This window comes from Echinops telfairi, unplaced genomic scaffold (genome assembly GCF_000313985.2).
Source record: "Echinops telfairi isolate 266 unplaced genomic scaffold, ASM31398v2 ScPeMD7_70;HRSCAF=299, whole genome shotgun sequence".
Taxonomy (NCBI): domain Eukaryota; kingdom Metazoa; phylum Chordata; class Mammalia; order Afrosoricida; family Tenrecidae; genus Echinops; species Echinops telfairi.
This window is the reverse complement of record NW_022103968.1, coordinates 35,230,407-35,254,231: the sequence shown is the minus strand read 5'-3', so window position 1 is coordinate 35,254,231 and position 23,825 is coordinate 35,230,407. Positions and strand designations below refer to the sequence as shown.

Sequence of the window (23,825 nt, the reverse complement as noted above, 5' to 3'; positions counted from 1 at the left end):
GTTACCTAAGACCATCGGAAAATATGTATTACGGAAGGTTTTAGGAACTGAGACACAGCTTCTCCATCATCTCCAGGCAGTCTGCCCACATGCAGATATTGCTGATCTTGTGAGAAAAAAGCTATCTCAACCTTCGAGCTGAAGTTAGCTTTTTACGAATACTGTTGCAAAATGTAGCAGTGTAGTTATATTAAGACTGTTACCCATGCTACACCATACTTCAAGACACAATTTCATATCTTAGTCATTAGAAATAAAATTTTCACAATATATAATGACATTATTTTTGTGATTAATCACTATGCTTTAATTATGTTCAATTTGTAACAATGAAAATACATCCTGCCTATCAGATATTTACATGATGATTCATAATAACAGTAGCAAAATGACAGTTCTGAAGTAGCAACGACAATAATTGTATGGTTGGGGGTCACCACAACCTGAGGACCTGTATGAAAGGGTCGCGGCCTGAGGAAGGTGGGGAACCACTGGCTGAGAGAGAGATCTACACAGGAGAGAAGAGCGTGCGAAAGCGGGGGCTGGAGTGATGCAACTGCGAACAGAAAACGCCACGCGTTGCCCACCACTCCCCAAAGCTTTGGAGAAGCCCGAGGATTCTTCTCTAGAGCCTTCGGTGGTAGCATGGCCCTGCCCACACCTGCATTTCCCACTGCTAGCCTCCACAGGACTCTACAGCAATCCTGGGTTACGAATGACCTCACCTAGGTGCAGCTCCTAGATAGGTGAATCTCCCCTGGAGTGCAAACCCAGAGACTGCCCGAGAAGGAGTCCAGTGGCATCCCACCTTGCTACTCTGACTTGTCCTGCAGCAGCCGGGGGTTGTTCCCTCCACCTCCCTGCCCTTGGCACCCACCTGGACTTGGACTCAGATCCCGGGACACCGGCCTCAAGCTGACTTGGAAGCAATAGGGGTGCAAGGTGGCCAGTGGTGCTGTGCCTCCGCCACAGCCTAGGAGCCAGTTTGAGATTCTTCTGCGCCTTGGGGCTGGGCGGGAGGCTGCATGTGAAGACTAGGCTTTGACTGGGGATGGCAGGGAGGGAAGCCTGGATGTCAGAGGGACTTGATCCTTGCCACTGCTATCAGAGGTGGCCATGGCTGAGCCCTGGCCTGCCATAGGCCTTCTAAGGCTTCTTCATTGCCTACATCCCTGGCAGCATATAATGGCTCAGAGCAACAAACCGGCACATTGAATGTTATGTGCATTAAAAATTGTCATTGCTACTATATTGATTAGTATCAATACATTGATAGCAATGATTACTGTATTAATTAAAGATGTTTTAGTGTATCTGGAAGTACTTCTTTAACTCTTTATAGATAGAAAGTTATCCTATATACTAAGACAACCATGTGACTAACATTAATTGTACCTAACTGTTCCAACTTAGTCACATGATTTAAAAGACAGATTTAAGACTGGAACTCCTTCACACTTTGAGGACTTCTAGTATTGATTTTTTAAAATTGTGTATATAAGATTTATGCATTTCAGTGTGTATAAATCCTAGCACAGAGGTAATTGTAGAAAATCACTGGGGTGTGTGTCGGGGGGAGTGGTAAAGATGTGGAAGAAGACTAAGAAGTATTAATTGGAAAAAAGTATTAATTGTTGATAAACACATAGATATACATTATACTGATCTGTTTACTTTGTTTACAATATATTTTTAATAATAGAAAGCTTAAAAATGAATATAGCATAAGTCAAATTTATGAGAGCTGTTAGAACTCCAAATAAGCATAATGTTCCATAAATATAACAATGCTTAGTATACTTAACTCCTTATCCCCCCCCCCCAAACTACAGATTCTTTTGGAGAAACTGTATTTTTTTAATTAAAGAAGTAAATATGCACCCCAATATTGTCAAATCAGAGGAAGTTAGAATCCAGTATATAAACTTTCTCCCTGTTTTAACATCTTAAAGGATTATTTGTAAATGAGGATTATTTATAAATCAGATAATCCTATTATGCTTCCATTAATTGTTCTAAATCTATACACTAGTATAAATTTAGCTACTTCATGTTAATTAGCCTTTCTTAGCTGATTGCTTACTTTGAGTGTGTAGCGACTTTGAAAAAATTTTAATAGAATTTTTTTTACTCAAAGTGGAAACTAATAATACTATAGCATCTGTAGTGGACTATGTTCTTTGAAAAGTCAAACTTTTCAAAATTTTATTTTTGAAAATAAAACTAATTTTATTTTCAGTTGTAACTAACTCTTCTTTACTTGTAGGTAGGTGCGTGGTGGTGTAGTGGTTACTTTAGTGGGCTGCTAACTTCAAGGTCAGCAGTTCAAAACCACCAGGCACTTGGTGGGAGTAAGACAAGGCTTTCTACTCCCGTAAAGAGTTAGTCTTGGAATCCCCCAGGGGCAGTTCCACTCTGTCCTATTGGATTACTGTGAGTCAGAATTGACTCAATGACAGTGAGTAGGTAGAATATAGCAGTTTAGATTTGGAATTGTTTTTGATAGTGTCTTTTGTTCAGCTTCATGATCAGTAGCAAAGAATTTGAAGTTGTCAAGGATTTAATTTACTTAGATCAAGACTCAATGCCTATGGAAGCAGTAGTCAAGAAACCAAATAACATATTGGAAAATCTGAATAAAACCTATTAAAAATATGAATCCAAGATAGCACTTGGATGATTAATTTGCACTGGACTGAAACCATGTCTTTTCCGTCACTTTATATGCCTGCAAAGCTGGACAATGAAAATGGAAGACAGAAGAATTCAAATTGTGTTGCTGAAGAAAATTGAATGTACATGAACTACCAGCAGAACTGTCATAAGTTCAGTCCGGATTCAGAAGAGAATGTGGAGCACGGGATATCAATGCTGCTGTCAGATGGATCTTGGCTCAAAGTAGCGCATACAAGAAAGACACTCATTTGTGTTTCATTGACTATGCAAACTGTGTGGACCAATAATAAACTGGATCACCATGAGAAGAATGAGAATTCCGGAACACTTTATTGTGCTTATCCGGAACTGGTACATGGATCAAAAGGCAGTTGAGCAACAGAACAAGGGAGTACTGCATTATTTAAAATCAGGAGAGGTGTGCATCAAGTTGTATCCTCTCACCATACGTGTTCCATCTGTGTGCTTAGCACATCAGAGATGCTGGATTACATGAAGAAGAGTGTGGCGTCAGGATTGGAGGCTTGTTAACAGCCTATGATATGCAGATGGCAACCTTTTTGGCTGCAAGTGAGGAGACATTGAAGCACTTGCTGATGAAGATCAAGGATTGAAGGCTGCAGTGTGGATTACTGCTCAATATAAGGAAGACTAAAATCCTCACAACTAGGCCAATAGGTACCCTGATAAATGGAGAAAAGGTTGACGTCAAGAATTTTGTCTTACTTTGGATCCACAATCATTGCTCATGGAAGCAGCAGTCAAGAGATCAAAAGACTTCCTGCATTAGGTACATCTGCTGCACCAGACCTCTTTATTGAGTATTAAAAAACCAAGGATATTACTTTGAGGACTAAGGTATGCCTGACCCAAACCAGAGAGTTGGATCTTGACTAAGGAAGACTGCAGAAGAATTGAAGCATCGAATTGTGGGGCTGGAGAAGAATACTGAAAGTACCATGGACTGTGAAAAGAACAAACCGATCCCATTAGAAGTAGTCAGGTCCAGAGTGCTCCGAAGAGGCAAGGATGGCAGACTTTGTTTTACATGCTTTGGACATACTGTCAGGAGAGACCAGTCCTTGGAGAAGGACATCGTGCTTGGTACAGTGGAGGGGTGGTGAAAAATAGGAAGGCCTTTGACAATAGGGATTGGCACAGTGGTCAAAACAATGGGCTCACACAAAGGAACAATTGTGAGGGTGGCATAGGACTGTGTAGTGTTTCATTCTGGGTTGGAGCAGACTTAATTGCACCTAATGCCCCCCCACCAGAAGAACAATTGAACCCATTTGAGAGGAAGTACAGCCAGCCTGTATCACAGAGAATGTGCCTCAGAGTATTCTGTTTTACCTAGGTTGTCATTCGTCAGCACTGCCTCGATGGCCACTACAAACAATACCAACCGTTTGTTCAATTTAATGAAATACTTGGTTGAAAAAATCAAGATCTTTATTTTCTGTTTTGCTGACTTTAGACGTGTCATCAGGAAAGACCAGCCACTACAAAGGGCATTGTGTCTGGTAAAGTGGAGGCTCAGTGAAAACAAGAGAAACTCCGCATGCAGTGCTTTGATACAACTGTCTAAGAATGGTCTCACATAGCCCAGGGCCCGGCAGAGGTCCATTCTGTCATGCAGAAGGTCCCCATGAATCAGAGCTGCCTCGGTAGCCACCATGAACAGTAACAACCGTTTGCTCAATTTAATGAAAGATTTGGTTGGCAAAGTCAAGACCTTTATGTGCTGTAAATCAACAGACACTACAAAGTAAGACCAAAGTCAGGCTCATGTGAGTTGCCATTGCGTGGCCTCTGCCTCGTGGTGTCCCCATGTGTGCAGAGCCGAGCTGTTCCAGAGGGTTTTCAAGATTGGGCCCTTTTGCAACAGATCACAGGTCTTATTGCCACGGTGTTTCTGGTGGCTTCGGCCTCCAACCTTTAGGCTACTAGTTCAGGTGTTTACCCTTGTCACTCTGGGACTGGATCCTGCTGGCCATCCCTCTGTTGTTCTTTTAGGTGGACACTAGCCTTAGGCCATTTTCTCTCTCTTAGGAATAATGACGGATTAGGTGTGGGAAGAGTAGGAACTTTCCATCAGTGATATGTTAGGGTTGAAATATTAGCTTGGTAGCCTGCAAAGATAAAGACTGCGAGTAAGTTCCAACGTCATCGAGTTGCTGTCAATTCATGACGACCCCAAAGCACGGGGAAGAATTGCCCTGTGAGTTTCAGAGACTGTAACTCTTAATGGGGGCTTGGCAATTAGGAAAGAAACATCTAGATAATCCATGGATCAATGAGGAAAGCACAATTGAAATCAGAAGGTATTTTGAACTGACTTATAATGAAAATAAAACCTATGAAGGTATATAGGATACAGCAAAAAGTGTGTTAATGATACATTTACAGTCTTAAATGTATAAATTAGAAAATAAAGGCAGAAATTAATTATCTAAATATCCATCTCAAGAAGCTAGAGAAACAATAGCCAATTAGACAAAGTAGAAGGGAGGGCATGGTAAAGATAACAGATAACTCCCTAATAAATAGAAAACAAACTAGGGAGAATGACTAAACCAAAAGTGGGTTCTTATTCTCTCAAATAAAATTGATAAACCTCTACCAGAATATTTTTAAAAAGGAAGAATCATGAATTTAAAAATGTATCACTACAGATCCTATGCCCATAGATATTAAAAAGATAAGTTTTATGAACAAATTTTATAACCAATTTTGACCTTAATAAGTTTTAAAATAACCTGAATGTCTCTTCTTTCAAAATAGGCACAGCAGCAGAAAACTTTCAGTGTGGCTTTGCAGAAACAAAATAATGTAAAATTTGGGAAGAATATATATATAAATGATAGAATTTCAGAACAGAGGCATGAAACTTTATTAAAGCATGCACTTGAGGAAGAGGATGAGAATGAAGAAGAGGTAATAGAATTTATCTATTTTTTATAGTGCATATCTATGTGGTTCTCAGTCTTCCCATGTATAATAAGTTAAGCTTATTTTTTATGAGATTTTACCACCATGGAGTTATGTGAAATGTTAGATTGTATCACTTCATAGCTACACAGGCTATATTATCGATTATATGTGTAAGTCACAGATAAGTGAATCTAGGTGTTTACCATAACTAGCAATACAAATATAAAGCTATTGATTTTTTGTAGTGGTCACTCGTTTATTACATTTAATTTTAATTTTGTGATAGTTTGACTTTGCTATTTGGACTAATTCTGGATAGCCAACAATTTAGTTTCTATTGGTGGTGAGATACTATGAAGTAATTCTAATAGGATCAAAATTAAGATTTATTTATTTCTTAAAATTAGGTTCTAATAAACATACTGTTGTTAGGTGCTATTGCGTTAACTTTGACTCTTAGCCAGCTCATGCCGCAGAGCTGAATGCTCTGGGGGTTGTCTAGGCCGTCATCGTCATGGCAGCAGACGGTAAATCTTCCTCCCTTGGACCCACTGGGTGGGTTCAAATGGCTTTCCGGTTGCAGCTGAGTGCCTTCAGGCTTCTGAAGGGATTTCTTTAAATTGTTCTTAAATAATGACTTTCTTTTATCTTCTGGATATGGATATGTTTTCTACTTCTATTACGTCTTTTATTCTCTCCAAGAACTCTTATGTTGAGCTCACCTTTACCTTTTCCTTTGAATTCACTTAGTATCCCTGTTATTGCTATTGCATATGTGCCAGTTTTCTGTTTACATATTTTATTTTCCATATAAATTTTTTTCCATGTCTTACGCTGACCAGTGTCCCCCTTCATCCACTTTTCTGTTGTCTGCCCCCCTGGGAGGGAGTTATATGTAGATCCTTGTGATTGGTTAACCCCTTCTCCCCGCACCTTCCCCTTACCCTCCTGGTATCGCTACTCTCATTGTTGGTCCTGAGGGGTTTATCTGTACTGGATTCCCTGTGTTTCCAGCTCTTATCTGTACCAGTGTACATGCTTTGGTCTAGCTGGATTTGTAAGGTAGAATTGGGATCATGATAGTGGGGGGGAATAAGCATTAAAGAACTACAGGAAAGTTGTATGTTTCATCGGTGCTAGACTACACCCTGACTGGCTTGTTTCTTCTTTGTGATCCTTCCGTAAGGGGATGTCCAATTGTCTATAGATGGGCTTTGGGTCTCCGCTCTGCACTGCCCCTCACTCACACTGATAATGATTTTTTGTTCAGGGTCTTTGATGCCTGATACCTGATCCCATCGACACCTCATCACACAGGCTGGTGTGCTTCTTCCATGTGGCCTTTGTTGCTTCTCAGCTAGATGGCTGCTTATTTATCTTCCAGCGTTTAAGATCCCAGATGTTATATCTTTTGATAGCCAGGCACCATCAGCTTTCTTCACCACATTTGCTTATGTACTCATTTTGTCTTCAGTGATTGTGTCAGGAAGGTGAGCATCACAGAATGCCAGGTTATTAGAACAAAGTGTTCTTTCTTTGAGGGAATACTTGAGTAGAGGCCCAATGTCCATCTGCTACCTTAATACTTAACAAATAAATAAATGCACATAGATCTATTTCCCCCATCATCATATATATACTTACATATGTACATGTCTGTATTTAGACCTTTATAAATGTCCTTTGCCTCCTAGTTCTTTCCTCTATTTTCTTTTCCTTTCTTCTTGTCCCACTGTCTTGTTTGACATTCATTTGAATTTCAGACAAGATTGGGCGCATTCAGGGTGGTATAGCTGTAGACTCATTTGGATTTCAGTAATTCCTCTCAGCTATATTGCCCTTGATCAAGCCCCACCAGACATCCTATACCCTCTTCATCATCAATTTTAATCACTTGGTGTTCCCTTGTCCCTGGGTTAGTTGACACCCCCCTTCATTTTCCCTGCCTCTCCCTTTCCTATGTCCCCCCAGAACCGTTGGTCCCATTGTTTTCTCCTCCAGATTGTTTATCTCGCCTATTTTATCTCGATAGACATGCAGAAACAATAGTTAACACAAAAACAAGACAGAGTAAAACAAAGCAACAAAAGAAAAAAAACCCAAAACAACAACAACTAAAAAAACCAACGACAAAAAAAAGACAAGACTATAAATAGTTCCAGGTCTATTTGTTGACCTTTAGGAGTGTTTTCCGGTCCAGTCTGATGGGGGGCCATGCCCTGACCCCAACGTCTACTTTTGGTATTCCCCGAGGACTTCATTGCTTTGCTCCCCTTGCTGCTCTGTTGCACGCCCTTAGCGTTTTGCCCCAGTGTGGTGGGGTCAGGTTGGGCACAGTTCCCGCACTGTGTTTCCATTGTTATTCCCCGTAGCTCTATGGGTCAGTGAGGGACGTTGTGTCTCGTGGTGGGGCCAGCCCTATGGTCCTCTCTGTGTATTGGCTGCTGCTCTGATCAGGAATATCGTCCTCAGGGCTTGGTGGGCCAAGATGTGTTCCACTCTTTCTCTTTCCCTCTTCTTTTGCTCGTGTGCTCTGATCAGATGCACCCCCTTCCCTGAGCTGTAGCTTCGGTGCTGTCCTTTGAAGTGCATTCTTCTTGGGGTGGGGTGGGTGTCCATGTAGTTGGGATTGGGACTGCCCACAGACCTCTCTATTGGTTCCCTGCTTCACGCTGATATGTTGCTTTCACATTGAAGTCTGGTCCCTCTCACCCTCTCCTATTCCACAAACTTTTTGAAGCTCCCTTGCAGTTAAGTTATATTATGAAAATAATTTAAGTCCACTTTGGGATTCGTGAGAACAGAAATATGTTCCCTTAAAGGTGCTCTTGTATTTCTCGTTTGACCAACTTTATACTGCTACACTTCATCATCCAAAGGTGCATTTTTTCACATTATAACATCTCATAATTCAGGATCCACATTAAAATTGATAGTTTCCATTGAGAGCATTTATTTCTCTTTCAGTGGGCCATTAAGTACTAATGCTGTTAACTTTAATTTGATGAAATGGTAGGTAATCTCATTATTTAGCTACTCACGGAAAAGGAACAGAGCCCTGGTGTCATAGCACTCTGAGCTGCTGACTGCACACCCGTCTGAGGTTGGAACCCACACGCCACAATGTAGAAGAAAAATGGGGCGTCTGCTCTCGTAAAGAAACCCGGGGAGCAGTTACACTCTTTTTATAGGCTTGGCTGCTACTGTGTTTTTAAATCTTTATGGAAGCGGATCACCGTGCATTTCTCCCACAGAATAATTGAGTATATTCAAACCACCCACGTTTCAGATGACAGCCAAGCCCTTAACCATTGCACCAATAGGGGTCCTTCATATTATATATAATATTTACCTTATTACTTTATAATACACACATCTTGCTTTAGAATCACCAACAATAATGATAAGCATGTTAAGAATGAACTGAACAAAAATAAAGACAAAATTAAGAAGGCTTTGTTTATAGTGTGTGCTCTCTGTGAACTCATACAATAAGTGAATGCATTTCAGTATGTGGTTCAGTCATCTCCTTGTCTATGTTTAACTTTACATTTTCCCATAAAGATTAGTAGTTCTAACTTACAATTTTAAAACAATGGTTTTATTTTTCAGGTTTTAACTGTTCAGGAGCTTGTTGATTTCTCCCCTGTTTACCGATGTTTGCACATTTATTCTGCTTTGGTAAGAATCTTTTTTGACATATTAAAAAGACATTTATACATTTTAGGTTTATTTGTCAACAAGCCTAATAAGGCTTATTTTAGGCAAACCATAATCTCAGCAAACTGTCAATTTTCATGCAATAAATCGTTTTTTGAAATATTTATTGTGTGTAGGGTACTTAACTTTTTAAAAAATAAAGTCATCAGCATCTACTTTCCAGTGATATACCACTTAATGTATATGATAAGCAGGAGCCCAGGTGGTGAAGTGGGCTATGCATGGGGCCGCTAACCACAAGGTCCGGCCTCTCTGAGGGAGACCGAGGAGGCTGTCCACTCCCATAGAGATTTACGTCTCAGAACCCCCGGGGCAGTTCTGCTCGGCCCTAGAGGGCCACTGTCAGCTGGAATTGTCAGTGGAATTAATTGATGGCAGTGAGTTTGGTTTCCTTTGGTAGTTTGTTTTTAGTATATTGCAATAACCTTAAAATACTATGATTTTCCCGTTCTTGCCTCTGTGCCTTTGGGGATATAATTGAATCCATAAAACGAGATCTAATTTTAGGGGTTAAAGCCCCTCAAAATTCATGCCATTTTCACTTCTTTCACATTCCACCTCACCATTTTCCTCAAGCTGCTTTATCCATGCCAGCGTCAGATCTGAAATAAAAAAATCTCATCTTCTGAAAAATCTAAATCCATGATGGATAAGATCCTGGATCTGTTCCATTTGGAGTAACATTTCCCCCCCAGCAATGGACCTATGAAATCCAGGTCACAACTATTCTGCTTTCAAAGTGCAATGATGGGTTAGGTACCAGGCAGACATTTCCCTTCCTAAAGGAAGAACTGGAAGAAAAGAAGTCATGGGTACAGAGCACGTTTTAAGACCCAGTAGGGCACACTCTGACTAGCTCTTAAGGCTTGAAAATAATATTCTGTTCTTTAGGGCATTGAAGCCCCTCCGCCCTGGGGTCAGCCCCACTCTGCAGGGCCACTGGGATGAGGGTCCCACCCCTTGACTTTGGGTAAAATTCTATTAACCTAAGTGATAATTTGAGTAAGTGCCAAACTGTTTGAATTTAACTTCAATCTTGCTAACAATGGTCATGATACCAAACAAGATGACTCTCTTTGAAGTATAATGCCAAAGCATGCCTGTGGATCTTTGGTGTGAAATGGCAGTCAGCATGTATATTTCAGGTGTGTTGTATGTTGTGCTTTTCATTATTCTACTGATTATATTTTAGGGCAATGAGGAAACATTTGAAAATTATTACCGAAAACAAAGAAAGAAGCAGGCAAGACTGGTTTTGCAACCCCAATCAAATATGGTGAGTGTGCGAAATGTTTGAAGTGGTTGTGTTGTCACTTGACTCCTTTGCCCTGCTTTGATTTCTTTAGAGCACGAGTCACTGTTCATTCGACAACAAGTATTTATTGTACACCTCCCATGTCTACCCTTTGATTCAGGCACTAAGGTCCCTAGTGCCTTTTCTTTTTTATATATATAATATAATATATATATTCTATATCCTTTTATTGTTTCCCTGAGGATCTCATGCTAAGATATTCTTATATCTCAGAACAATAGCTACGTTTGCTCTTTTTTTATACCATTTTATTAGGGGCTCATACAATTCTTATAACAATCCATACATATATCAATTGTGTAAAGCACATTTGTACATTCATTGCCCTCATCAATCTCAAAACATTTCCTCTCCACTTAAGGCCCTGGCATCAGGTCCTCATTTTTTCCCCTCCCTCCCCGCTCCCTCATGAGCCCTTGATAATTTATAAATTATTATTTTGTCATATCTTGCCCTGTCCGATGTCTCCCTTCACCCACTTTTCTGTTGTCCATCCCTCAGGGAGGAGGTCACATATAGATCCTTGTAATCGGTTCCCTCTTTCCAACCCACTCTCCCTCTACCCTCCCAGTATCGCCACTCACACCACTGGTCCTGAAGGGATCATCCACCCTGGATTCCCTGTGTTTCCAGTTCCTATCTGTACCAGTGTACATCCTCTGGTCTAGCCAGACTTGCAAGGTAGAATTCGGATCATGATAGTGGGAGGGTGGGGGGGCTGGAAGGAACTAGAGGAAAGTTGTATTTCTCATCGTTGTTACATCGCACCCTGACTGGCTCGTCTCCTCCCCGAGACCCCTCTGCAAGGGGATCTCCAGTGGCCTACTAATGGGCTTTGGGTCTCCACTCCGCACTCCCCCCATCATTCACTATGGTAAAATTTTTTGTTCTAATGATGCCTTTTCTTATGAGCACTGACATTTTTCAATGAAGATAGGCAGTGAACTTATAAAAGAAACAGTGAATAAATAGAAAGCTAACAAGAAAAAAGAAAATATATGAACTGTCAGGGAGTGGTAATTGCTATGAAAAGAAGAGATTTGCCTGAAAATATGGAGCCATCTGTACCGTGGTTAGCCTTCCCACAGGAAAAAGAAAGTTGGCTGCATAAAATATTGAACGTTTGTTTATTCGTTTATTTCATGTAAGAGATCTTGTAGTATTTGTCCTACTGTGACTTAATCTGCTCGGCAGGAAGTTTTCAAGGTTCATCTGTGTTGTGACAGACGTCAGAACTTCGTTTCTTTTTTGTGGCTGAGTAGTATTTCATCGTGTATATGTACTACACGTTTTTTCCCCTTATTTGTTGATGGACATTTCACTTGTTTCCGCTCTTTGGCTCTTGTGGAAAGTGCGGCAATGAATGTGAGTGTTCGGGTTTCTGTTAGCATTCCTGCCTTCACTCTTTCTGTGTATGGACTTGGCTTTGGCGTTGCTCCCTTACATGGTAGTTCAGTGTTCAGTTCTGTCAAACTTTTTCACAGTAGCTGTAACACTCCCACAAGCATTTAGTGAGGGTTCCAGTTTTTTCACAACCTAGTAACCTCTCTTGCTTTCTGGGGTTTTTTGTTTTTCCGTCATTGCCATTATGATAGGAGTGAGGTAGTATTTAATTTGTGATTTTGATTTGCATCTTTCTAATGGCTCTTTGAGAGCTCTGGTGGTGTAAAGGGTTAAGCATAAGACTATGAACTGCAAGATCAGTTGTTCAAAACCACCAGCCTCCCATGGAAGCAAGGTGAGGCTTTCTACTTCTGTAAAGATTACAGTCTCAGAAACCCATCGTACTCTGTCCTGTAGGGTCGCCATGAGTCAAGACGGACTTGCGGGCAGTGCGTGTGTTTTTACTTCAGTGTTCCTTAGAAGAGGTGATGGTAGACTGGGCTCAGATACTCTGGACATGTTGTCAGGAGAAACCTGTATCTGGAAAAGGACACTGTGTTTGGTCCAATAGAGATCCAGTGAGAGAGGAAGGACCTAAGTGGTATGGACTTACCCAGTGGCTGCAACACACAGAACAGTTGTACGGATGGTCTGGGATTGGGCAGTGTTTCATTCGGCTGCACTTACGGTCACGGTGTTAGGCGGGGTTCTCTAGAGAAACAAAACCAGGACACTTAGAATTATATATATATGAGGATAGGTTTATACAGCGAGAAGGAATATAACATTTAATTAGTCCACACAGTAGGACAGAGGGTTCAGTTCAACTCATTTCCATGGAACAGTTAATAAATCGAAAGTCCCTCAACTCACATGGGCTGCTGGGTCCAAGGTCAAGGAAGCAGACAGTAGAGTCCTCCCTCAGGGAAGGCAAGCAGAGTCTGCTCACAGGCAGCAAACAGCAGGATGGGTCACCAATAGTAGTAGCTTGGGAGCTTAGCAAAGCAGGCCCGGATGGGATCTTGAACACAAGCAATGCAGGGTGATAGGATCCACCAGCCTCTAGCTCACACAGTGTATACACCAGCAGTATGGTGAAGCAGGTTTCGAAGGAGCCTCAAGCTCTAGAGATAGGATCCATGATACACAGGTTGGCCTGGCCCACAGCAGTGTAGCTCACAGGTTGTACCAGAGAACTAGCTAAAACAGCAGCATGCTGCAGCACACCAGAGAGCAAGAGGGTGGGGGGAGGCGGCAGGCCTTGCAGAGCCATTTATCTCGTTGTCCTCTAATCAAACTGCAACCTGATTATTCCCACATGTTCCTATTGGCCAGGTTGGCACAAGAAACCTAACTATCACAGTCGCTATGAGTCAGAAACAAATTGATGTCACCCAACAGCGATGACTAATGAGGGTAAGCCTCTTTTAATGTACATGTAGCCTTTTGAATACCCTCTTTAGTGAATTATCTGTTCAATTATTTGGGGCATTTAAAAAAATGGAGTTATCTTTTAATTGTTAATTTGTAAATTTTGACAAATACTGTCAACCTAAGATTTTATATCCAGTGAAGCGGGAGCAAAGATGGATATTTTCAGACAAAGAGCAGTTTGACACCAACAGATCCTTACTAAGGAAGCCCTAAAGGATGGCTTCAGGCAAGAGAAAGGGAAATCAAATGGAAATTTGACATCAGGGCATTGAATCAGTTCTTCTCAGTTCAGTCATGGCTGATGAAGTGAAACCAGAATAGTCCCAAATTGATAAAATGTGGGTCACTAGGAATGATCGCCAGAAAGGGGGACATTACAGGTCAGTGCTCGGCTAGAAACTCAGTTGCACAACAAGCAAATCTCTTGAGCAGCAGAGTAAAAAACAGTGGTGCCCAGCTCAAAGCTGAGTGATGACTGTACCACTTTGAATGTGTGTCATTCTCCACAGCCTTGGCGATAATTTTGTCTTTTGCATCAGGCTTGTGAAAGCATTCACTACCTCTCCCAAGTCTCTCATAACAGGGCTCTGACCCTCAAATTTCCCCATTCTGATTCTTGTTGCACTATGTTCACATTTAAAACTGTGTGACTGTCCCAGTTTGCTGCATCGGCCGTGATGGAATTGATTCATACCAATTTGAAGTTCGCTACGAGATAAAGGAAGAAGTGAACAGCAGAGGAAGTGGCAATACGTGCATAAATCTGTAGTGACTCTATAAAATAATATCAGTAGTTTTGTAGTTCTTAAAATAAGATAGAATTAAATTATACAACAACATGTAAACATTGGATGGGATGCAAATTAAAGAAACTAGATTATTCTATAGTTTCAAAAGTGTCCAGAAGAAGAACAAAATTCCCAATTTTAAGAGTCTGCTTACCTAACAGTGTATAATACATTTTCCAGAGTAACCTCCAACAGAATAGAAACAGCATATAACTTTGATATAGTAAAGAGTACAAGGATAGAATGATAAGTATTCATGTGCCTTAAAGTTATTAGTGCCATTGCGTTGATTCCAACTCATAGTGACTCTCTAGGACAGGACAGAACTTTCCTTGGGGTTTTCAGAGGCTGAAACTCTTTACAGGAATAGAAAGCCTCATCTTTATCTGCAGAGAGGTTAGTGGTTTTGAACTGCTGACCTCGTGGTTAGCAGCTCAGTATGATCATTCTAAACCTGTAAGCACTTAAAAATATTGAGTCAAGTTAGTTAAAGCAAACTTTACATAAGTACAATGAGAAATAGAAAAATCTGCTAGTAGATTTTAAAATAATTTCATTCATTAACTTATGCACTAAGCAGACCAATATTTAGTAAGAAAGAATACAGAATGTTATTAACAAGCTTGGTTGGCTGGAATATATCAAATTCTCTTCCTAGCAACTGTAAAGGTACATTCCTCTTAAGCACAACTACTAGAACATTCTAAAAACCATTGCTACACACGGCATTAGAAAGCAACCGTCAAGAAAGATGGAAGCTGTGGTGCCATTTAGACAGTGTGTTCAGTCGCATATGCTGTTCATAGTTGTTAAGCTAAAAAGAAATCACTCCCTGCCCTTGAGTCGATTCTAACTCCTAGCGACTCAGGACAGATGAGAACTGTCCCCGGGAGTTTTTGAGGCTGTAAAACTTCATGGGAGCAGGAAGCCTCATTTTCTTCTGAGGAGCAGCTTGTGGTTTAGAACTGCTAACCTTGTAGTTAGCAGCCCAACTTGTACAGGGCTCCTTAAAAAGTAATAACCCCTCTCAAAAACGCAGAGGGAAAAAACTCAGGTTTGGAATTTATGGTCATATTTACGAAACATATAAAAATAGTAACATATATTTAATATATGTGAAATTAGTTGAAATGAAAGATTTCATGTTCTAAATATTTATTAATGTAAGTTCAAATAATCACCTATTTTCCTAGTTTGTCTTTTGTGTAAGTGGTAAATACGTGTATGATGCTCAAGTTCTAAACAGTAAATAACTGTAGGCCATCTTTTAGGAGTTACCAGACTCCTGAAAGGAGTGACCGTTACCAGAGGAAAGGCCACTAGAGGGTTTTTCACAGAAGATATGAAGACCTGATTACTACTTTGACAATATTCCTCTGGCTGCTATATGGATAATAGCCTGTACAGGACAAATGGGGAAGTTAGGGAGACTAGCTAGAAGGATAAAGTCATTGCCCAGTGGACCCCCAGATGATGGTGTGACCTAGTTTATACTGAGAATAGGGTTCTGAAATCTTAGTTACTAGTTTGTTACCGATCAACTCCTTCAAATACAAGTTACACAAGGGTAAAGACTTCTCATTATTTACCAGCGCTTCCCTCATGCCTACAGAAGTATACAGCAGGCATAGTATGCCCTCAATAAATATTTGTTAAGTGAATGAGTGTTATGGTGACTTGGAGCTTACTTTTTATGTTACTGGTATTTGTTTCATTTAAATTAATTTCTATTTTTTATTTAAAGCATGAAACAGTTGATGGCTATAGAAGATATTTCACTCAAATTGTAGGGTACGTATCTAATATGTAAATTACTCTATCATAATTTTATATTAAATGGCAGCAATATTTATTTTATGTGACTTTCTATAAGCATGTTATGTCGGTTATAATTCTTTTAGGTTCTTTGTGGTGGAAGATCATATTTTACACGTGACCCAAGGACTGGTCACCAGGGCATACACTGATGAACTTTGGAACATGGCCCTCTCAAAGATAATTGCTGTCCTTAGAGCTCACTCAGTAAGTCAGACAAGTGGTGTTACCATCTGTTTAATTCAGTTACTCCAAGAACTTCTGAAATGCATAGGACCAGGAGAAAACTAGATCTTCATCATGCTGTGCTTTTTTGGTAATTTACTCAGATTTAGTAATGCCAGGCTTTGGTTTGTCTAATACTGTCCTGCATTTTTGCAACAGACTGGGAAATCCCAAGACAGTTTTAGTCGAGTTTTTTTGAAAATGAAGAATTAGTTGGGCTCATCAGTCTCAACTGACCTCTTTATATCATTGAGCAACACTGTACAGAATGGGTTTTTAATTATCATTTCAAATTCTTTGTTTCAAAAATAAATCCCACAATTAAAACTCAACAGAACATGTTTTCTGATGTGTACAATTTGTTTGTAGTAGTACACTACAATTATGAATTTCTTTAAAATATGAAATTGTCAGAATTTAAACTTATTTTGAAATAACAAATCTTTATGGATTAAGGTAAAGTGATCAAATGGTTTTCAATATGCCTTTTGTGGGAATAATAAATACGCTAATAGAAGAAAAATTATTGAAAGTAACACTTGCTTACTGTAGACCTTTCCTTAAGGTATTTTAGTAGTTTCCCTTTTGAAAAAATTTCCCCATGTTGTAATCTTAATATTTATAAGAGATTTAAAATATTTTGAAGGAAGATTGTTTTACACGATATCTAGCTAATAACTATATGACATTTTAATTTAAGAAATGTGAACTCTTGATACCACTATTTAACCAATGGACCAAGGTTTTCAGTGGATCCATGTTTTCCAACATATTAATGAAATAATGCATACTTTACCATGATTTATATTCAGTTCTGAATATTTTAGTATATCCCAAACTATAGTATACCCCCAAAAAAACTTACCCATTGGCATCAAGTAGAGTCTGACGTGGAGTGACCCAATAGGACAGAGAGAACTGCCGCCCAGGATTGTCAAGACTGTAAATCTTTACAGAATCCAACTTCTATTTTGTTCTCCTGTGGAGTGGGCTACTTAAACTTTAGTGTACTTCTTATTAGTTCAGTTAGGTCATAATAAATGTAAGTAACATTCTCAAAATTTTATGCTATTCTTGAGTATAAAGTAAGTTTTACGATTCATTTGAAATTAACAATCTTTTGTGAATTACTCATATTTAAATATGCCATTCCTATATTGAAAAAATATATTGAGAGTTTCAGAAAGCTCTTGTAAAAGTGTAATTGAAAGTTAACAGAGTATTTTTCAGAAACTTTTGAAGCCCCTTAAACTCCCAGTATCTTTTTATTCATAACTTTTTGAAGTCGCTTGGTATGTGTCTCTTTTATACATTGAGAACCTGCATAAGTTCTGCAAAGTTCTTGCCACGATGGCGGGAAACTTGGCCATAGTAATGGTGAAGGCTGTACAACGCGAAGACTGTAATTGGGGTCCCTAAGTTGGACACAGGAAAATGTGGTATTGGCAGATATGTTAGCTATATTTTTACAATTAAAAAAAATACATGGACTATATAGAAATCAATTTTTTTAATTTCAAGAAAACTCTTTCCTTATACTCTAAAGACTTTTAGAAGTATAAGTATCATTGCTTTGACCAAAGTTTAGTATGTACACATTTCAAGAAAAAAAACTCCGTATGATTGAGTTACTTTAGGTATGTCATGTTATGATTTTTCCCTGAGAAGTTTTACTGACTAGTGAAAACTTGTTAATGATCTAAGTAGGTTTATTTTAAGTTTGGCAGATTACAAAATATATATATATATATATATTTTATATTTTTACACTTTGATTTCTTAGTTGCTTTTTAAACAAGTGCTTTTTCCTTGTATTTTTACACCCGACCTTACAGTCTTATTGCACAGACCCTGATCTTGTTTTGGAGCTGAAGAATCTCATTGTAATATTTGCAGATACCCTGCAGGTGGGTGATATTCTTACCTTAAAACAATAGCTATTTTGAGCACTTAAAAAGATACCAAATATAGACATAGTCTATCTCACACACCATTCCCTACCTTTATTTCACTATCTTTCACAGCACTCTACTTTTTTATCTACTTGGCTCTGTAATTACAGTGCAATGGCCACACAGAACTCACAGTGCTCACAATTCACAGGGTTTGTGAAGGACGTTAACAGCTTATGAATGTGAACAGTGCTCAGGATACAGCTGATCAGTCAGGAAATCTTAAAAACTTATTTCAGGCCTGCTAATAAATTCTCAAAGGGCATGCTACTTCACTTGAAGCCTCAACCCAAAGGTTCTCAGCTTCTGCTCCATGGGTCAGCAAACCCCGTTCCCCCGATTAAGTGCCCAGAAGCACCCAACTCCACAAGCCGGTCTCCTGCCCAGAAGCATTCAGCTTTACCTGCTCTATGGGCTGGGAAGCCTACCACACTCTGTCTCATGCTTTGGCTTCTGGCTCTGCTGCTGCTCCTCTGCCAATCCTCTGATGTCACAGCTCTGTCTTCAGGATCCAGGAGCTTCACTGCACAGGGATCTTGGGTTCACAGGCTTCACTCTTGGCGTTTGCTGGTGGTAAGATCCCCCCTCTGCTTCTCCGAGGGCTTGTTTTATACTCAGACTGATGGCAATCACAATTAGCCTTGTTAACAGTTACTCACTGGTGAATCCTATTGGTGTATTCCCCCACCTTATTCAGACCCATGCAGAAGAAGGTTGTTTGGTGGGAATTACAGAGATTTACTAGAATTACTGGAATTAACTCCCTGCCCCTGTAAGACAGCTCAAATCTCGTTTTTATATTCTTGATGTCCTTGATACCACCCCCGCTACTCGGGGCTTCAATCACTTGTATTCAGTGCAGCGCGTCGGTTCTTGAGATGGTCTCTCATTGCAGCGAGGGTATACTTTGGCTCTGTGGTCTTGTTTGAATTTTTCTTAGTTTTAACTTGAACTCACATATAAACAATTGATGACCCATTGGCTCCTTTACCTTGTTGTGACAGAGGATGTTGAGTATTTTATTGACTATGGAAAGGCATTTTTGTGTATCAAAACAAATTATGGATAATATTTTGAGGAATGGGAATTCTAGAATGCTTTGCTGCGCTCATGCAGAAACTGTACATAAACCAAAGGACAACAATTTGACCCAAAAGGTGTGTGTATCAAGGTTGTATCCTTTCACCATACTTGTTCAATCTGTATGCTAATAAATTATCTAAGAAACTGAACTATCTTAAGGGAAATGCAGCATCAGGATTGGAAGACAACCTGAAACATGCAGATGACACAATCTTGCTTAATGAAAGTGAAGGGGACTTGAGGTACTTACTGATGCAGATTAAAGACGTCAACTGCCAGTATGGATTACACCTCAACACAAATAATTAGACTAGTAAGCAACATCATGATAAATGGAGATAAGATTGAAGTTGTCAAAGATTTCATTTTCCTTGGACCCACAATCAATGTCAAACGTTAAGAAATCAAACTGAGCCCCTTCTCTTCTTCAGCGCTGCCTACAGAGGAGGCAGCCATCTCCCACCGGCATCAGGGCTGCCCTCAGACCCTTGGTGAAGCTTAAAATTCTAAAAAAGAGGACCAAGAAGTTCATCTGGCGCCAATCCGACCACTATGTCAAGATTAAGCGCAACTGGCGTAAGCCCAGAGGCATTGACAACAGGGTGCGGAGAAGATTCAAGGGCCAGATCTTGATGCCCAACATTGGTTATGGGAGCAACAAGAAAACCAAGCACATGCTGTCCAGTGGCTTCCGCAAGTTCCTGGTCCACAACGTCAAGGAGCTGGAAGTGCTGCTGATGTGCAACAAGTCTTACTATGCAGAGATTGCTCACCACGTTTCCTCCAAGAATCACAAAGCCATTGTAGAAAGAGCAGCCCAGCTGGCCATCAGTCACCAATCCCAACGCCAGGCTGCGCAGTGAAGAAAATGAGTAGATGGCCCATTTGCGAGTCTTATTTGTGCTAAATAAAACCATAAATGAAAAAAAAATCAAACTGAGTATTGCATTGGGAAAATCTGCGAAAGAATTCTTTATGGGGCTAAAAAGCAATGATGTCACTTGGAGGACTTAAGTGCACCTGACCCAAGCTATGATATTTTTCAATTGCCTTATTTATATACAAAAGCTGGGCAATGAATAATTAATGGCTTTGAATGATGGTGCAGGTCAAGAATGTCTACTATACCATGGCCTGCTGGAAGAACAGCCCACCTGCCTTATAAGTCTGGCCAGAATGCTCCTGAGAAGTAAGCGTGGTGAGACTGTGTCCCACTCATTTCTGACCTGTTACTGGGATGGGTTAGACCCTGGAGCAGGCCCTCGTGCATGAGGGTCACTGAAAAAGAGGAAGACCGTCAATGGGGTAGACTGACACAGTGGGCTCACAGTGAACAATTGTGAGGTGGTACAGAACAGTTTCATTTTATTGTACATCAAGTAGTTATGGGTTGGAACTATCTTGATAGCATTTAACAATAATAACCATTTGTTTTATTATAGATCTATGGTAGTAAACTAGTGCAACCACATTGTTTATGTATGTGTTTGTACTTCCCAGATACCTTGACCTATTTATACCAATTCCTTCCAATTCTGAAACTTGAACAGGACTGAGAGAATACCAATTTTTAAAATATTGTTCTGATTCAGCTAGAATGCAGTGATTTTGCTGTTAAAAAAGTAGACGATCTATGGTATAATGGAAAGAATCTTAGATTAGACTTTGGGGTGGGGGCAGCAGGATGTTAAAGTTCTGCCTTGGGGCAGGTGCATGGATTCTAGAATTACCAAGACCCTTTATACTCTGCCTCTACTGCTGACTAACTGCCTTAGATTCTCATTTGTTAAAATGGCTTTATTAATTACTAGTTTTCAGAATTGTTTGGAGTTTTAAATATATATGAAACTACATAATATGATAGTTATAAACTCACTGACATCTAATCAATTCTAACTTGTAGCAACCTTACTTAGGGTTTTTGAGGCTGTCAATCTGTACAGAAGCAGACAGCCTCATCGTTCTCATGTGCAACAGCTGATGGATTTGAACTGCTGACCCTGTAGTTAGCAGTCCAACACTTACCTGACAGCTCTACTGGAGTTCCATGATAGCTCTTTGGTTTGTTTGTTTTTTTTAACTCAATAATTCAAGTATGCCAAGCATTCCATGATGACTTTGTAGCTTGGTAGCTTAAAATAAGATTAAAGTGGAATTACTGACAAAAATTAACTGTCCTTATGATTTTCAGTGTTACAATATTGATGTCCAACTTGTATCCCCTTCTAGATCTCATGTAATAGAAATTTTATTACCTTTTGTTTTCATGTTTAATTTGTGGAATTTTAAGGTTGTGAGTAACTTTTTATGACAAACAACTAGCATTTTCCAAAATATGATAGTAAATATTACCTAAAAAGGATTATGTGGTTCCAAATGTTTGGAAAGGGCAAGTGAAGTGAAATAAATTTCTCCACCAAGAACCATTCTTAGAGAAAAATTTTTTTTTAAATCAATTTATTGGGGCTCATACAATTCATTACAATACATAGATCAATTGTGTAAAGCACATCTATACATTTGTTGCCCTCATCATTCCCAAAATTCGCTAGCCTCTTGGGTTCCCGGAACCCGCTAATTTTCCTTTCCCCCCCCCTCCCCTTCCCTTCCTCCTCCCCTCTCCCCCATGCACCCTTAATAATTTATAAATTATGATTGTATCTTATATTACTAGGAGAAAATTTACATCAAAGATTGGCAAAAGGGATTTGCTTCTGTAGCAGTTTCCTAGTGTATTAGACCCTACAATCTTTTCTCTCCTCTTAGGATTTGCTTCTGTAGCAGTTTCCTAGTGTATTAGACCCTACAATCTTTTCTCTCCTCTTAGAACATCTCTTACAGGCACATTAGCTTCATCTAGTGAAATGCTGATTTATACTCTTTGCTCTATCTCAAGTCTTTCCATCAGAGACTAATTGTCTTCTACATCCCCGAACTCAAAGAGACTGTTCCACAAGCTCCTGCAGTAAATTATCTTATGCCCTGACATCTTTGTTACATGACATTACAGTATGTGGGTTTTTAAAATCCCTTAAATGTTGTGACAGTGAGTCTGTAATACTCTGTCTGCAAATGATAAGCTTTGTTAAGGTTTTTGGTAAACAAACAAACTTCTGCTGAGTATTTTGTTCTCTTAGATGCTGTTGAATCTGGAATTGTCTTACTTTCCTGACTTCTAGCACATTTTAAGGGGTAATGGTTATGTAGTTGGGCTTTGGACTACATCATTAGCCATTCAAAACCACCAGAAGCTCCTCTGGAGAAAGACTGGGCTTTTTACTCCAGTAAACAATCAAAGTCTTAGAAACCCACAGGGGGTCTCTATGAGTCCACATTGACTCAATGGCAGTGAGTTTGGGTTTATTTTAGGACCTTTTAAGGAGCCCTCTCTGCGCAGTGATGAAGGGCTCAGGTACTAACCTGACCTATCCAGCTGCTCCTCCGGAGAAAGATCATAGTGATCGACTCATGTAAAGGTGACAGCCTAGAAAGTGCCGTCGGGCGGTTCTCCTCTGTCCCACAGAGTTGTTAGGAGTCAAAATTAACTCCGTGGCACCCAGCAACAGTTAGAAGAATAGATTAGAAGGCTGCAATTGTAGTCTTGACTAAAACGAGAGGCATGGAAAAATGATTTCTGTCCCGTGAAACTTTCCAGACCTCTCCCCACCTAATGAAATGTAGAGGAAAGTCAGGGTATCCTTGTGCTTTGTCAATCATTTCCAAATGATTCTTCGATAGTCTCAACATTTAAAATATATTTTTTCCTATTCTTGACTGAATGACTTCTTATTTATTTTAGGGTTATGGTTTTCCAGTGAACCGACTTTTTGACCTTTTATTTGAAATAAGAGATCAATACAGTGAAACACTGCTTAAGAAATGGGCTGGAGTTTTCAGGTTAGTGTCAACTGTGGTACCTTAATATGGTGAATAAATGTGTCACATGTTCAAATAATTGCTTTGCATTTAACAGTAAAAAGCTTAATATCAATTACTAATTGTTCTCACTTTTAGTTCTAAAGAGACATCTGTACCAAAGTTTATCAGTTATTGCTTGTTTTGTAATTTATTTTCAATATATGATTATATTTTCATAAGATTATAAATATTCAAAAATGTCTAGGGTTAAAGTATGTTTTTAAAATTTTTTTGTGGCCAGAATGCTGCTTTGTAAACAACATAATTAGGTTTTTAAAAATCTCAAATCATCTAATGAGGAAAATCACTTATCCCCCAATCATGGACAAGAGTATTTTAAATATCTATATAACTTTGAATTGCTATCAAAAGAAAAATACACCTTTATAAAAACTTTGCACTCACTCACTGACTCACTCACTGTCTCACTCACTCACTGACTCTCACTGTCTCATTCACTCACTGCCTCACTCTCTCACTGCCTCACTCAGTGACTCACTCACTCACTCACTGACTCTCACTGTCTCATTCACTCACTGCCTCACTCTCTCACTGCCTCACTCAGTGACTCACTCACTCACT

At 39.6% G+C, this 23,825-nt stretch overlaps 1 protein-coding gene and 1 pseudogene across 4 annotated transcripts in view; both read left to right on the top strand.

The window, feature by feature from the left end:
* The window catches only part of EXOC6 (exocyst complex component 6), a 195,597-nt gene that overhangs the window by 64,605 nt on the left and 107,167 nt on the right, over positions 1-23,825 (top strand). For all 4 annotated transcript variants that reach the window (XM_004701070.2, XM_045291179.1, XM_045291180.1 and 1 more), the window contains exons 7-13: positions 5,461-5,613; positions 9,223-9,291; positions 10,523-10,606; positions 15,995-16,041; positions 16,152-16,272; positions 18,126-18,197; positions 23,125-23,222. In XM_004701070.2, coding sequence (XP_004701127.2) covers positions 5,461-5,613; positions 9,223-9,291; positions 10,523-10,606; positions 15,995-16,041; positions 16,152-16,272; positions 18,126-18,197; positions 23,125-23,222 — 644 coding nt within the window. The remainder of the gene's footprint in view (positions 1-5,460; positions 5,614-9,222; positions 9,292-10,522; positions 10,607-15,994; positions 16,042-16,151; positions 16,273-18,125; positions 18,198-23,124; positions 23,223-23,825) is intronic.
* Positions 19,606-20,201, top strand: LOC105978431 (annotated as a pseudogene).